The sequence below is a fragment of the Gavialis gangeticus genome, unplaced genomic scaffold (assembly GCF_001723915.1).
Source record: "Gavialis gangeticus isolate Ggan-Ray unplaced genomic scaffold, GavGan_comp1, whole genome shotgun sequence".
In the NCBI taxonomy this organism is placed as follows: domain Eukaryota; kingdom Metazoa; phylum Chordata; order Crocodylia; family Gavialidae; genus Gavialis; species Gavialis gangeticus.
Window position 1 is genome coordinate 56,847,651 of NW_017728994.1, and position 14,130 is coordinate 56,861,780.

General features: G+C 43.9%; 1 protein-coding gene across 17 annotated transcripts in view; it reads right to left on the reverse strand.

The window, feature by feature from the left end:
- The window catches only part of ABLIM1 (actin binding LIM protein 1), a 248,040-nt gene that overhangs the window by 73,548 nt on the left and 160,362 nt on the right, over window positions 1-14,130 (reverse strand). For 11 of the 17 annotated variants that reach the window (XM_019502864.1, XM_019502866.1, XM_019502874.1 and 8 more), the window contains exons 7-9: window positions 13,710-13,797; window positions 8,497-8,555; window positions 1,081-1,128 (exon numbers count right to left, since the gene is read on the reverse strand). In XM_019502864.1, the coding sequence (XP_019358409.1) occupies window positions 1,081-1,128; window positions 8,497-8,555; window positions 13,710-13,797 (195 nt within the window). The remainder of the gene's footprint in view (window positions 1-1,080; window positions 1,129-8,496; window positions 8,556-13,709; window positions 13,798-14,130) is intronic. The other 6 variants (XM_019502868.1, XM_019502877.1, XM_019502869.1 and 3 more) reach the window with 1 other exon arrangement.

The following is a 14,130-nucleotide window of genomic DNA, read 5'->3' on the forward strand; positions in this document are numbered from 1 at the left end:
AAGGTGTGATTGAAACCAGATACAAAAATATTACACATATTTTGTGGAATAATTTTGTAGCTGGTTTCCCATTTTGTCGTGCCATCAATTGCATAAATATGTGGCTAGGTTACTATTTAAGGTTCAATTAATAAAGTTAATTGTACCTTAAGTGTAATGTCTGCCTGGGACTTTTAGGCTACTTTTCTTGCTCGTGAAAATTTTCCACCCAATTGTGGTGCATTATGTACTTCCTCTTGTTTGTCCCTGCAGAACTGGACTGGGATCTCCAATACAAGTTGGCTGCATTTGAAGCAGTCTAAAGCAGCAATACTGTAGGTGCTTCTATTAAGCTCCTTTATCTGCTATTGTTATAGTCTTTACCCTACTTTTCTAAGAGGGGAAGATCTGTCTCCTCCCCTGTGTCTCTTCTTCTCCCTTAGCACCACTGTGACCCAAAATTCGGAGTACCTGTACTGAATACTGGAACACTAACAACATATATGAACAAAGAGAAATCCATGCATATCATCAAGTGATCTAAAAGATGGAATCAAATCACAAAGCAGGTATTCATATCATTAAAGTTTTTCATTTCTTCAGAAATCTTTTATTTCTAGTTCCTCTTTTCATGCCTTTGTTTCCAAAGCATAAGGACATCATTCCCTTCATTTGTAGACTAGCAGGAGTAACTTCAACTATTGTACTATTTTGATGATGATCCTGTTGGGGTCTCCCCATCCATACCAATTATATCACTCATACATACACCCCAACTTGATCAGCTTCTTTTTTAATATTAGTTTACAAAGCTTAGGCTGATCCATTTGATTTACCTGAATACCAAGGTCATCTCATCATGCATTACACATCATTAAAACAGATTATGTATTTAAAGGAGAAAAAAAAGAGACAGACAGGGCCATCCACATCGTCCAGATGAGGCAATGTGATGGCAGAGGTTCTCTATATTACAGATGTTCAGTCATGCTCTATAGGAAGATATGGGGGCAGGCAAACCAGATCAGAAGTGATCCCATGAACATCTGGACCAAAGGGATGCACTACTATTCTACAGGACACTGCCAGTATTTACAGTACCTGCCTTAGTTTTTTGATCGAGTTCATTATGCAAGGCGGTGACAACAGCTGCAGAAGAAGGAATAAGTTTTCATTCTACAATAGTTACTGAACAACATTTCTAACACAATGAAGGCAAAAGCTCCTTAGGGCAGGAGCCTGATTCTAGACTGTGTATATTTACATACCAACCTCAATTAGCTTTTTCTACTTGCCAGACAGGATTTTGCATTACAAATGCCCTCTGGTGCCCCTCATACAACTCATTACTTTGATCATCTCCTCTAATTCTAGGTTTCTTCAAAGGAGATGAGTTACTTAGGGCCTAGATCCAAACCCCACTGAAATCAAGACTCCCATTAATTTCATTGGGCTCTGGGGTCAAGCCCTGAGTGTATCTCATTCAGTCTAAGTGGTGGTGCAGATGTGACCCATCAAGAAACAAAATCCTTCAGAATTCATTATGCATGTCCATTATTATGACAATTCATGACAACGTTAAGTTTCTCCTTTTAAGTGCATTCATATGGAGCCTCTGATTCTCTCTTCTAAGAATCTGCAATGCATATTGTAGACTCTTACTCCAGCTTTTATCCTAGCGAGTCAGCAACCATTTAAGACCAGATTTTGAGCAGGGGTGGTTTAAAAAACAAATCACACATACACACAAGCTCATAAACAGAAGCAGTGTTTCTCTCCATCCCAAACACAAGGAAAAGAGAGACGTGTCAGTTTGCAGAACTCCTTTTAGCCAGATGTTAGTCACAGCACCAAACTCCTCCTGCAAATGTAGCCTTTCCACTGGTGGCAGGGGTAAGTAAGCACTAAAAAAAGAAAGGGTGAAATCCTGGCACCAGTGAAGTTAACAGCTAAACTCCCACTGGCTTCACCAAAGGGCAAGTTTTCACCTACTCCTCTTGAATTTTACTGGCCCTACTGTCTACAGATGTTAATGTGCACACTTCTCTTGACAGCTGGCATGGCGGATTTTAAGGGCTACAGTATACGTGTAACTCAGGATAACCCCCCGTCCTAATCAGCTAGTTTACTATTGTAACTTGCTAGGTGCCTTTGCAAATTTTTATAAACTGTCGACACCTTTCAGTTAAGGTCTCAAGGCAATAGTTAAAACAGCAAAAGGCATTCGAATATAATGCATCCACTGTGAGCCCCCATTTTAGTGCTTGCTTGGATGCCCATTGCTGCATTAGGATGAGGACACTGCAGAATCCGATTTATAGAGCGACTGAAATGAGCTCTGTTTGGGAATAGAAACAATATCGTGTCTTTTCTGGCTCATCACAATCCTGTACAGTTGATGCACACAAAGTGCTCTTTTGGCTTCACCAGGCTACTCCTGTGAATAGAGACTGCAGGATCAGGATTGCTGGTTCTTGGACCTGTCAGAGAAGTGACATATCACTGCTGTTAGCAATAAACCTGTTACAGACGAGAATGCCGCTCATTGGTTGGCAGGTCTTTTTGATGTTCCATACACCAGAGCAGTCATTAATGTCAGCCTGCAGTTTCATCCAGAGACATGTTGGCTGGTTATAACATTTATCCACGTCTCCTTCTGGCTAAGTGAATATTACATATTTCTCATGGGTGATGTGATTTGAATGACCCATAGACTGCTTTGCCTCTAGCCTCCAAATCCAAAAAATGTATACCAGTGGTTTAATCTTGAGCATTCATCTTTCTAATGTTCTGATTTCCATCAAGAGGCTGATCTGTCCTGGTGTGTTGAACCATTTTTGGTTTAATCAGCCAGGAATTAATAAGACTGAAAGACTAGTTTGCAGAAAAGCACAGACTGGATTTACAAAATGGACTAAAGGAATTGGTGTGTCAGGTGCAAAAGCCACTTACATTATTAAGAATTGCACCTTTCCTGTAACCTAAAGCCCTTGTTCACTGCTACCATTAAACATATGCCAGAGTCTCTCAAGCTACTGCAATGTTACAATCATCCATTCATTTTCCCTTTCTGCCTTCCTCTATGTCACGGTCTCTGCTGGTACTGCAACTGTAACCCCTAAAGTACCAAAAGAGTCATCTCCGGCAACAGGCAGTACGAGGTCTCACAAGTATCTCTCTTCCCAAGAGAACTGCAGCCCCATTTTATAGACTTGCAGTCTGTATAAGGATTGGGTACTTTTCCAAAGCTAGACCAACGCTATGCTCTAAGCTTTTGGGGTCAATGCTGTGTTGCTTTCCACAATGGTAAGTGGCATGACCAAAAATAGACAAAATGTATTCTCAACACTTAAAGTTGGAGAAAAATGAAGGGCAAGCTTTTTATCCCTTCCCTTCTTTTATTTTTATCCTTATCCCTTCCCTTCTTTCTTGTAGGATGCTTGATGGAAACTTGGTCTTTACTGAGGAAGAAGTGGAGAAGTGAAGTCTCGGACCTACAGCAGCAATGATACTAGTTTTGTATCCAGCACCCAGACAGTAATACAATGACCCAAATTTTGCCCTGAGTTACACTCCACACCAATAATATGCAAATCTAGGTAGAATTTGACTCTGATTAGATAGATGAATGCACAGGTCAAAGGGGATTGTGCGACCCTAATATAGCTACATCATGCCACAAATTCTGCCCTATAAGGAGGAGACTATTTCTTTATCTGGTGTCTGAGCAGTCAGATTTTTCCTCTCCCATTTTTCTAATGCACTGAATAGGATTTATTGATTATGCTAGGGCTCCTGGATTAAGCTGGGTTTTAATAGTCTTGTGATATGAAATTTCATCAGCTACTGTACACAAAGGAGAGGGAGCCTTTGACCTTGGTTTAACAGACCAATGCAATGGCTCTATAGATCCTTAACCAGAACCTCTCATACCAGAACTCTGTTCATTCGCTTTAATGGATGTTGCATTCAGATCAAGAAGACTGTGCTATGGACTGCAAACACTCTGCACCTACTGACAATATAGTTATAGTCTTGTGACAACTGGGATCTGTGACTGCAACAGGTGTAGGCATACTTGAGCTGGCTTTAAATCTGCCCAGGCTTTGAGAGATGCTCGGCCCTCATCCAGGTGGCCAATCCATGCCCATATTGCTCACTATGCTGTTCCCAGGCTAGTTAGACTGAAGCTAGCTCAGTCCTGCCTTCCAGCTGGGCTGAAGATGCTGCCTAGAGGCAGGCACTGCAGTAGCAGAGTAGATATGCCTCCATTTTTCTGGAAAAGGCTCACGTCTGAAAGAGAAATTCAGTGCTAAATGAAGGGTTAAGAGAGGGCCTCACACCTCCAGCTTGGATATGGCAGAGGTCTGTGCTGAGGTAAAGGCTCTTGAGGAGCATATGAAACAGCCCATATTCAAAGCCCATCCAAAAATAGGAAATCGATGAAGAAATTCATAATCTCCATTATGGTATGAGGTTGGAGATGGTTCAAGTTTATTTGAAGTTGGACATTTCAATCACATTTTTTCATGAGGAGGTTTCACTGTTTTATTCAATCAGCTCTGCAAAGTCTATTATCATCACCATATTCATCTCCTCACTCTAGCTGTCTATTCCACACCAACAGCTTTCTATAATGCCCAGAACAACAACATGACAGTGAGAGAGAGCAAAAAAAACCCTATCATGTGCTTAAAAATAAATAAAACCAATTATTACATTAAATAAAAATATTAGCTACATGTAGAGATTAGCCAAGGATGCATTGCATGATGCAAAAGACAGAGTTTGTGCTGGAGTGAGAAGCCAGGAAAGCTGCGTGAAAGGAGTAGTAGCAGTGTGGCAGCACACCATAATGCAGAAGAGAGATCTTCTCAAGAAAGAAAGCTATTAACAACTCCGTGAAAACACAACAGCCAACCTCGGCAGAGCGTGGTCTCCGCAGAACCAGACTCTTAGGGTAAAAGAATTCAGATGAGGAATGCTGCCATGGAATAGAAAAGGAAGAAAAAAGAGTGAAAAAGCAATGTTTGTCCTAGATAAAGAACAAGGCATATAATCAAGAGCTCAAGGTCCTATGCAACACAACGGTACTCACGCTGACTTTGTATAAGCTGAAGAGACAACTATATGGCATAAGAGCAATGTCGCACACTGTCAGCTGCAGAATCACCAACTGGCAGATGACCATAAAAAAAAAATTCTCAGTGCTTATGCAGAATTGTTTTATTTCCTGCTTGTTTTGGCTTCATAACCCTCCACTAAAAATCCAGCGGGAAAAGATCTTAAGCAACCCTTGTTTTTATGAGCTCCACCTCATATCTTAGCCAGCGAGGACGCTGATTAGCTTCTACTCCAGTTCAGTTATTGAGAGAAAACAGAGCTTGCTGAGGACTTCTGAAGCTGCTTCAACAATAGTGTTTTGTTTTGCTTGGTTCTAACTGGAAGGAAACCCAGCAGCTTCAAGAGTCTACCTGACCAGGTTTCTGCAGACACCTCATCAAATACGGGTCCAACCTTGTGAGGCTGCAAACACTTGTCTACCACCTCACAGGCAGCATTTTAATTTACACTGCGTCTACATGGGCACAGTATGGAAAGCTATAGCAAATCAAGGTTTGGAGATACTGCACATGACTTCAACAGCATTCAATCCTAGTTTGAATGCACCCATTCAAGAGTAAAATGGCCTTTGGTCACTGTAGCTTAATCCTATGAATGAATATGCTTTAATTTATGCACATTGACCTCACACCTTCAGCTGATCTGCCTACAGCTCTCCTGAGTAAGCCCCTGGAAAAAGCTCTTCCAGGTGTGGGTGACTTCATTCATTTTACTAACTTTAACTTCAGATTAACTAAGCGAAAAGCACTTGCATGCTTCGATGCACAAGAGAAAGGGAAAAGATATTTGGAGGGAACATTTGTAGTTTCCATAGGGATTTTAAATAACCCTGAGGATTTGAAAGGTCAGCTTGGAGGATATTTGCAATGGCAGGGATGTAGTCACGGCTGTAGTCATGGCTAAAAGTCAAAGGGCATATTGTATACCAGCCATACACCAATCAACACAGGCATTATGTGTTGGAAATGCCAGAACACACTGTTTTATACCCGAACGGCTAAATGTGCAATAAAAATTAACCCAGCAGAAAAGTCTGATGCAGCATTGCACAGTTAGCTGGCAGCTGACCTACAAGCAGGTCAGCCCCGCGCTCATTAGCCAGGGAATAACCTGATTGCTTTAGGATGTTCTATGCATGCGGGTGTGCATCCAAAGTCTAGTTCCAGCTGACTAGGCAGGAATACATAGTTTCATAGATGTCTGGGTCGGAAGGGACCTGAGCAGATCACTGAGTCCGACCCCCTGCCATGGGCAGGAAAGGATGCTGGGGTCAAACGACCCCGGCTAGGCGATTATCTAGCCTCCTTTTGAAGACCCTCAGGCTAGGAGCGAGTACCACTTCGCTTGGAAGTTGGTTCCAGATCCTAGCTGCCCTGACAATGAAGTAGTGCCTCCTAATATCCAGCCTGAACCTACTCTCAGTCAACTTGTGGCCGTTATTCCACATACATACACACTCCTCCCCATACACTCAACTTGTCTGGTACCAGGGGGACTATCCTGTCCTTGTATCAGTAAGCACTGCTCTCTTGGACTAACATTGCTGTGTCGGACAATCAGCTGGTCAGTGGCAGCAAATTTGTCCAAGTGAGATAATTCAGCAGAGTGAAAGTCACTGGACAGGAACCTGAACCCAAACTGTCCTAGGCCTGAGAGATGATCCGAGATGCCTCTCGACTTCCAAGATGTTCCAAATTCAATCAGCCCAGAACTTCAAAGGGAATAGAAAAATAGCAACAAAATGGTGGAGAATTTTACAGAAATGACAGCTTCCTTCAATGTTTTTGCCCAGCTGTATCATTTAATAATAATGCCCTTGGTTCCTGTGAAGTAATTTTGAGACATGTTTGTAGCCAAGTGGATGGCATCTAGGATGATCACGCCAGCCAGTTCACTGTGCCACCCATCTGTTACTGGAAGGGCCCAATGCGTGGCATCTGATTAAGCTGGACTAGCAAAAGCCCCTCGCATTGATGTGACTACACTGGCCACACTGTGCTATTACCAGTCTGATATATTTTGTTGGTGACAAGGGGGCTTTACTGTATTGTTACAAAGCAGAGCTTTGCAGGTATGCTTTGCATTCAGACTAGAAGCACATTGCCAGTATAACATACTAGTACTAGCCCTTAAACTATGAAATCAGAGAAGAATCAGCTCCCAAAGCTACAAACTTCATAAGGCCAGACAGATCTGAATGTTCAGGCTGTTAATTTTGCCTGCAAGTATCAGATGAAAAGTCTCCCTTTTGTAAGTTGTCAGTGACACAACATCGAGCCAGAATAATTTGCAAGTGCTGGGTTTTGCTGCAGCTTGTACAACAAAGTTTTGCCCATTTTTCATTCAGGGCTAGTTCTGTTGCTGGACTGTTACGCCTGCTTATGTTAACTTTGATGTTGATGATGTTCACTATAAATGAAACAACAGGTTAGCTACATTCACAGTCAATATTTCATGGAGCATATTAAACAAGTAGGGTGCCAGGAGCAAGTTTCAAACGGTTTGAATTACTATGCCCTGAACACAAGGAACACAGCATGATATGCAGGGTACATGTAACCAAAGTATCTCTTGGCTCTCTCTGCAAATACATCCTCAAGCCAATTTTTTCATCTGCAGCCTGACACAAGGCCAGAAAAATTCACCAAGCTTGAAGGTGTGAACAAACCCCTCATTTCTGCATCCCAGCAGGCACAGGCAAACACAAACAGTTTTCTGCAGGGAGAGCTAGCCAATCTGGGCTCACAAATGCCTGCTTCCCTACAAAAGACCAGGAACAAATCACTGTTACTCTATTTAAGTCATTCAGGGTTTGATAAAAAAGGTTTTCCCCTGCCAAGGTTAAGGTAATTTCAAACCTAACATTTGTTCCTAAGTGTTCTGGGTTGTGACCAGGGTAAGCAAATCCCCCCAAATTAGGACAAATTAGCTTTAAAGGGTTCACTGAGATGACAAAGGAAGAATGGGTTGGGCTGGATAATACCCTAACGGCTACAAAGAACATATTAGAAGTGACATGCAAGTTACACAGATGTCAGGGCTATGTGGAAAAATAGAGCCATGGCAGCATTTGCACTGGTCACATTTCTCCCCAGAGGTTTTTCTCTTAGGAACCATCCTGTAAGCTGCATTTTGTACTGGAGACAATGCCCTCAGTGTAGTGACACCGATCTTTGGAGCAGTGAACTGAAACAGATACATTCAGGTGGTCAGGCTGAGAAGCCCAGCACTACTGAAGTAACGCCACTGTGTTTCTGCCAGGATTGTCATGGGCAGGCAATAAAAACCCTGGGAAATCACTGCCTCTCATGAGGAATGCTCAGTTACTCTGTGTGCAAATGATCTGGAGCGTCCCCGCAGCTTAACATATCCTTTCACATTCACTTGTCTTACCCGGAGCTTATCTTCTGCCTTCGTGGATTGCTTACAGTCAGGATGCCAGACAGTGGAACCTGGAAAAAGATAATTTATTACTCAGTGCAAATCAGCCAAGTTCAGGGCAAAGATTGCTGAACGTTCCAGTTCTTAGGAAGAGCCCATACGCTGCAAGTTGCCCACATCCCACTCCAAAGCCCAAGAAATATAACAAAAAGCATCCTACTGTGGCCTACGTTTGAGGTGTTCAAGGCGCACTGCACTTACAATGATCCTATGTAGCAAAGAAGTCAATGAGAATATGATGCTGGAGCTCAAAGAGACATGGGATTGCAGGTCAGGAAGGAAGATGGGTTGGTGGTTGGGACACAGAGGTGAGAGCAGGAGACCTGCCCTGGCAGACACTTCCAGTGAGATTTTGTGCCAGACCTTTCACTCCTCTATAAAGTCCCTTAACCTGTTCTCTCATTTGCAAAAGGGGGGTAAGACCAATGTAGCTATCCACCAGCAATACTGAGTGGCTAAATTCACAGCCACCTGTAAAGGACCAGGACACCCCAGGGATGGCAGGAGCCATGTTCAGGACATGTCTGGTGCTATCTACCCCCTGACGGTGCAGGCTGCAAACAAAATGACTCGTTAAAAATAAATGAAATAAAACTCCATAGGCTGCGCTGAGCCTGCATGGCCAGCTTGACATGGGAGGCTGCAGTAAGGAAGGATCCTTCCCTCAGCTATGGAGAATCATGCTACCTGCGCAAATCCAACGTGCTGGATTTACATGTGTTGGATTTAATTTCCTGTCTGGCCAGTTGGTGCCTATGAATAATCAAGGGAAGTTCACCTGCCTGATCCCCTGTAATGGGGCTAAGAGTCCTCCCCCATCCCATGCTGAAATGTGGGCTCCTCTCCAACACTGCAGCTACCAGATCTGTCCTGCTTTTTCCGAGACTTCCAAATCTGCAGAGAAAGGGCCAAGTTTTGCCTCTGAATAGTGACCCTTGCAAGGTGGGAATGCCCTGATAGTATTCACTATCAAGGAGCTGCTAGCAGTTATTATCCAGCCTAGAATTGCTCTATCTCTAGGGGTAAAACTCAGCTACAAGGGATTTTTAAACTAGATTGTGGTCAAAGCCAAATGTTTTTCAACCACTCTAGGGCCAGTGCCGTTTTTGTTTGCCAGGCCAAAAAACTCCCTGAGCCCACCTCTCAGCAAAACAAGAACGAAGGATGTTTTCTCCAGGGCTGGCCAGATACCTCCCCCTCCAAAAAGGCCACGTCAGAAGGGAAGGGTGAGGGAGGGAAGCTCTGAGGACCATTCTGAAGAGCTCTTCTTTGGCTCAAGGCTTAAGTACAAGCTATTGGGAGTGACTCCTACTATCAGCTTCGCATGATGTAAACAGTGCTGTCAGGACATGGGAGGGAGCACTAAGGCACTGAATTAGATATTTGGCTTTGAGTCTGAGAAGAAGCTGCTGCTCATACAACAAGGGAAGAACTCAGAGAACGGAGGAGTGATCCAAGGTTTTCTGTGCAAACAGGCACCAGCTCCAGCGGCAGTGCAGCCTGTAGGGGATTGGGGGATTTGCACAGGTCAGACATAGGGAACGAGGCTCTTGGACATATTGAGATGGGGCTCAGGATCTGTGTTCAGGTTCTGACACAGTGAGCTTAAATTCACTTACTACCCCTCTGTGCGGCTTGTAAAACCAACCTTCTCATACCCGGTACCTGTTTTAAAGATTTAGATTATAAACTCTGATGTCTCTCATGTGCACGTGCAACATCTACCACTGTCCTGGAAGGAAGGGGCCTCTCAGGGTAACAATAAGCATAGGGACACCTGCCAGGAGCCCACAAGTTGAGGGGTGTGCCTGGGCTTTCTGAGGGTGCATAGCAGTGGGGCAGGGGCTGGCTGTAATTTTCAAGGTACAGCTGAGCTAGCAACCTTAAATTTACTAACCTGATTGTGAGGTTTGAAATAATATGCTGCCCTCCTGTCCCTAAGCACCCATCAAGCAGGCTAGAGCTTAGATATAAATGTTTTGCACAGTCCCCTATTTTGAGCCAACTGCAGTTTCTAGATTTTGTCCAGCCAAAGCATGCTCATTTATTTTAAAACACCCCAGAGCTGTATAAAACTCTTCTAGCTGCAGCCCTCTATTCTACTGGAAATGGAACAGTTCGGGGCAGTTAATCCCCCTATTAACATGCTTGTTCATTCATTAGGCAAGCACCAAACAAAATGCTCAGCTGTTCAACTTTGTATTCTTTGTTACCGTAACACACAGCTCATTCCGAACTGCACAAACTCCAGTGAAATAAATAACCCTGGAAAACACAAAAGGCAGCAGAAAAAACAGCCAGAGCAGGCTTAAAATGCTAAGCTGTGACCTACCTTGGCAACCCTCCCCCTGCTCAGCCTGTAAGATAGTATGCTACAAGGCGATCCACAGGAAGCAAACACTTTTGGGTGCTGCTCCTTGTTGTTTCATCAGGAAGACAGAAAGCCACATCCCTTCTGCCAAAAGCTGCTCTGTGGCTGGGAAGCCCCGCTGGCTTACAGGGGCTTTAGATGTACTGCTCTTTTGACAGGAGCCTGTCCGTGCGTTACCTGCCTGCTGGCTTCTCAGTCTTTGAGCAGTAAATCAATGAACAAATACACAAATAAAACTAAACCCTTCTGTCCTGTTCTGGGCATTACGCAGATGCCAGACTCCCAGCACAGGAGCCTGGCCCCTCCCTGGCACCAAGTCTGTTCTGCTCACAGTTTGCCTCCTGCTTGCAAACTCTTCCTTTCTTCAATCTCCCCCGGGGTTTTAAGCTCCCAGTGCGACACTCCCTCCATATCCAAAAGCCCTGCGGTTGGGCTCTCAACAGGCCTGACTGTTCCCTCTTAAATAGACAGACCCTCATTTGCATAAAGTAAAATATTAAAGTGGCTCTTGATGAACACACTGGATGAAATCTTGGCTCCCATCACTTCAGTGCAGCTCCAATTTCATCCATGTTGCATGTGAGAAGCATACATGTGTGACGCTTTGCTGCCCAATAGGCATGGTAATTAGAAAAAAGAAGGACCCTACCTGCTTTATTTGCTTTACTGATGTGTTATTGGCCATAATTTATATTTTTACCTCAGCAAAAGGCTTGTGATGCTTTTACCACTCCAGTAAATAGAAAGAAAAGGGGTTTCCTATGGAGAACTTAAACCGCTGGTTCCAGGATATGCGTATGAGCTGGTGCAGTGGCTTTTTCATGGTAAAGGTACATCAGCGAAAAACAAGCAAGAAAAAGTCTGGCTAAAAAGTATGAGGTGCACAGTTTAGTGACAAGAATGTGCTTGTCACTACAGCTATAGGCAGTAATGTATAGTCTGCACTGACTTGCCGTTGAGACTACGTGGCATGTTGTTGTAGACTAGGGAACACGGTAGAGAACCAGTGAGTGAAGCAGGACAGAAATAAAATGGAGGTGAGGTATGAGAGCCAGTTACCCACCTCTCCTGCCCCATCTCCATTGCCAAATCTATCCTGGGTGTACCTGGATGCAGTTCCCATTGGCTTCCTGGGATCTGCATGTGTTTATGGGAAGGGCTGCGCTGGGATGGGGGCAGAATTCCCCATCAGCATTCACTCCCATTCATTGCCCATCTGGTGCATTACCCCTTACTCCCAGCCTCATCACCACTGACAGTTGGTAGAAGAAATCCATTTACCATTCATTAGACACCCTTTTCATACCATGGTGTCAGAAAAGTCTAATCCTACCCTGGGGCCAAAAAAGTCTAATCCTACCCTGGTACCCCACTTTGTTGTCAAATGTACCACTGAACCCTCCTTCTGCCTTCTCTTCATTCCTGCAGAGGTGCTAATACACAGCTTGACAGCTCAATCCTAGGTATGTGGTTGGAAAAAGGTTGATAATACAGGGTTGGGAGTTCTCTACAGGGTTAAATAAGGAGGAAGGAGCTGGGGAAGGAAGGACAGCCCTTACTCTGAACACAAACATCTTTAATCAGAGCACAGAGGGAGAACGAGCCCAATAATTACTCTAACAATGTGGGTTTTTTCTCAGAATTGCTCCACTGGCGATCCCTCTTTTAATGTTTATTGTCTGGTTTGCTTCTCATTCCAACACTTCCTGACTCCACGCCCTGCTCATATCTTCTCAAGGATCCTTTACTGTGTATTTAGGAAGCTCTCTTACACATGCCCCCTAGAAAAGAGAAGTCTCAAGCTGGTTCCCAGTAGGTCAGCTGCCCATCAATTTCAGCTCTAGTTGATATGGATGTTGGACGCCTTCCTACCTATATTCATTTAAATTAGACAAAATGGGAAAATAACTGGAACCTAACTGGTAAAGTCATTTCTCCTTGGAGGAAAATACAGATCAAGGGTCTATTTAAACCAGAGAAGAGTGGTGTCTTTTGGATGATGAGCTGCTTGTGAAGACTATCAAGAAATGTGGCTGGCAGAACTTGGAAGTGATAGAGGGAGTTAGAAGATAAAAAAGAAGATTTAAAAAAAGAGACAACTTAAGCACACAAAACAGAGATAAGACAGAGACATGGCCAGACAAAGGGAACTGCAGATAGAGAAGCAAAGAAGAAAAAAGGGAAAAAATAAAGAGAAGGAATTTACAGAAATGTGTGTGTATGTGGGAAATGAAATCCAAGTATTTTTTGAACCAAGTCCATTGAAGCCACTGCCAGATGACTGTGGATCAGACTCCAAAAATCAAAGGAGGGACTAGGATCAAAATAATTAAAGAGAAAGTAAACAGCACAGCCATTCAAAACCAACTCCAGTGCACTCTGGTATTCACACCTGGTAATCTGAGCACTGAGCTGTATGGGAGCCACTGAAACTCAGAGGCTATCAACATTTATCTTTGGCTATAATTTTTATCTGATATAGCTACAGTTTGGTGCAATTGCAGGGGCAATGTTATGGCTTCCTACACTGAAGTGTCCATCAAGATGGTAATGTCTGTGATGATGACAAGACAGCTGTAATTCTGCCTACCGGTGCTAGGTAAAGGGATGGGTGGCTTAGACACTGTGGCTTGGAGAGGAGAAACATGAAAATGGCAGTCTCCTGCCTGACTGGCATATGACTGATTTCCTGTGTTGACATCGAGAGGGCTACCAGAAGGTCACTGATGACATGCTGCTTTCCTGAGAGTTACTCCAACAGCTACATTGGCAGAGCTGGGGAAGGTAGTCTTACCTTGCAGGTACATTTCCTCTCCTTCTGTGAACATTTGGTTGCATCTGCTGCATCGTGCACAGCTCGGATGGTAATGCTTGTCACCTGCCTAAGGAAAATAGAAAGGGAGATAAGGCACGAACACAGCATCACATTTTAATGCCTGTCACTGTTGTTCATGGTTGTGCCTTTCCTCAAGTCCCTCCAGTTTAGTTTTAAGTGTAAACATACGAGGCTTTGAAGTTTCATAGTTTCTAGGGTCGGAAGGGACCTGAGCAGATCATCTAGTCTGACCCCCTGCCATGGCAGGAAAGAGTACTGGGGTCAAACGACCCCAGTAAGGTGGTCATCCAACCTCCTCTTAAAAACCCCCAGGGTGGGAGCCTGCACCACCTCACTTGGAAGCTGGTTCCAGACCCTAGCCGCCCTGACCGTGAAGTAG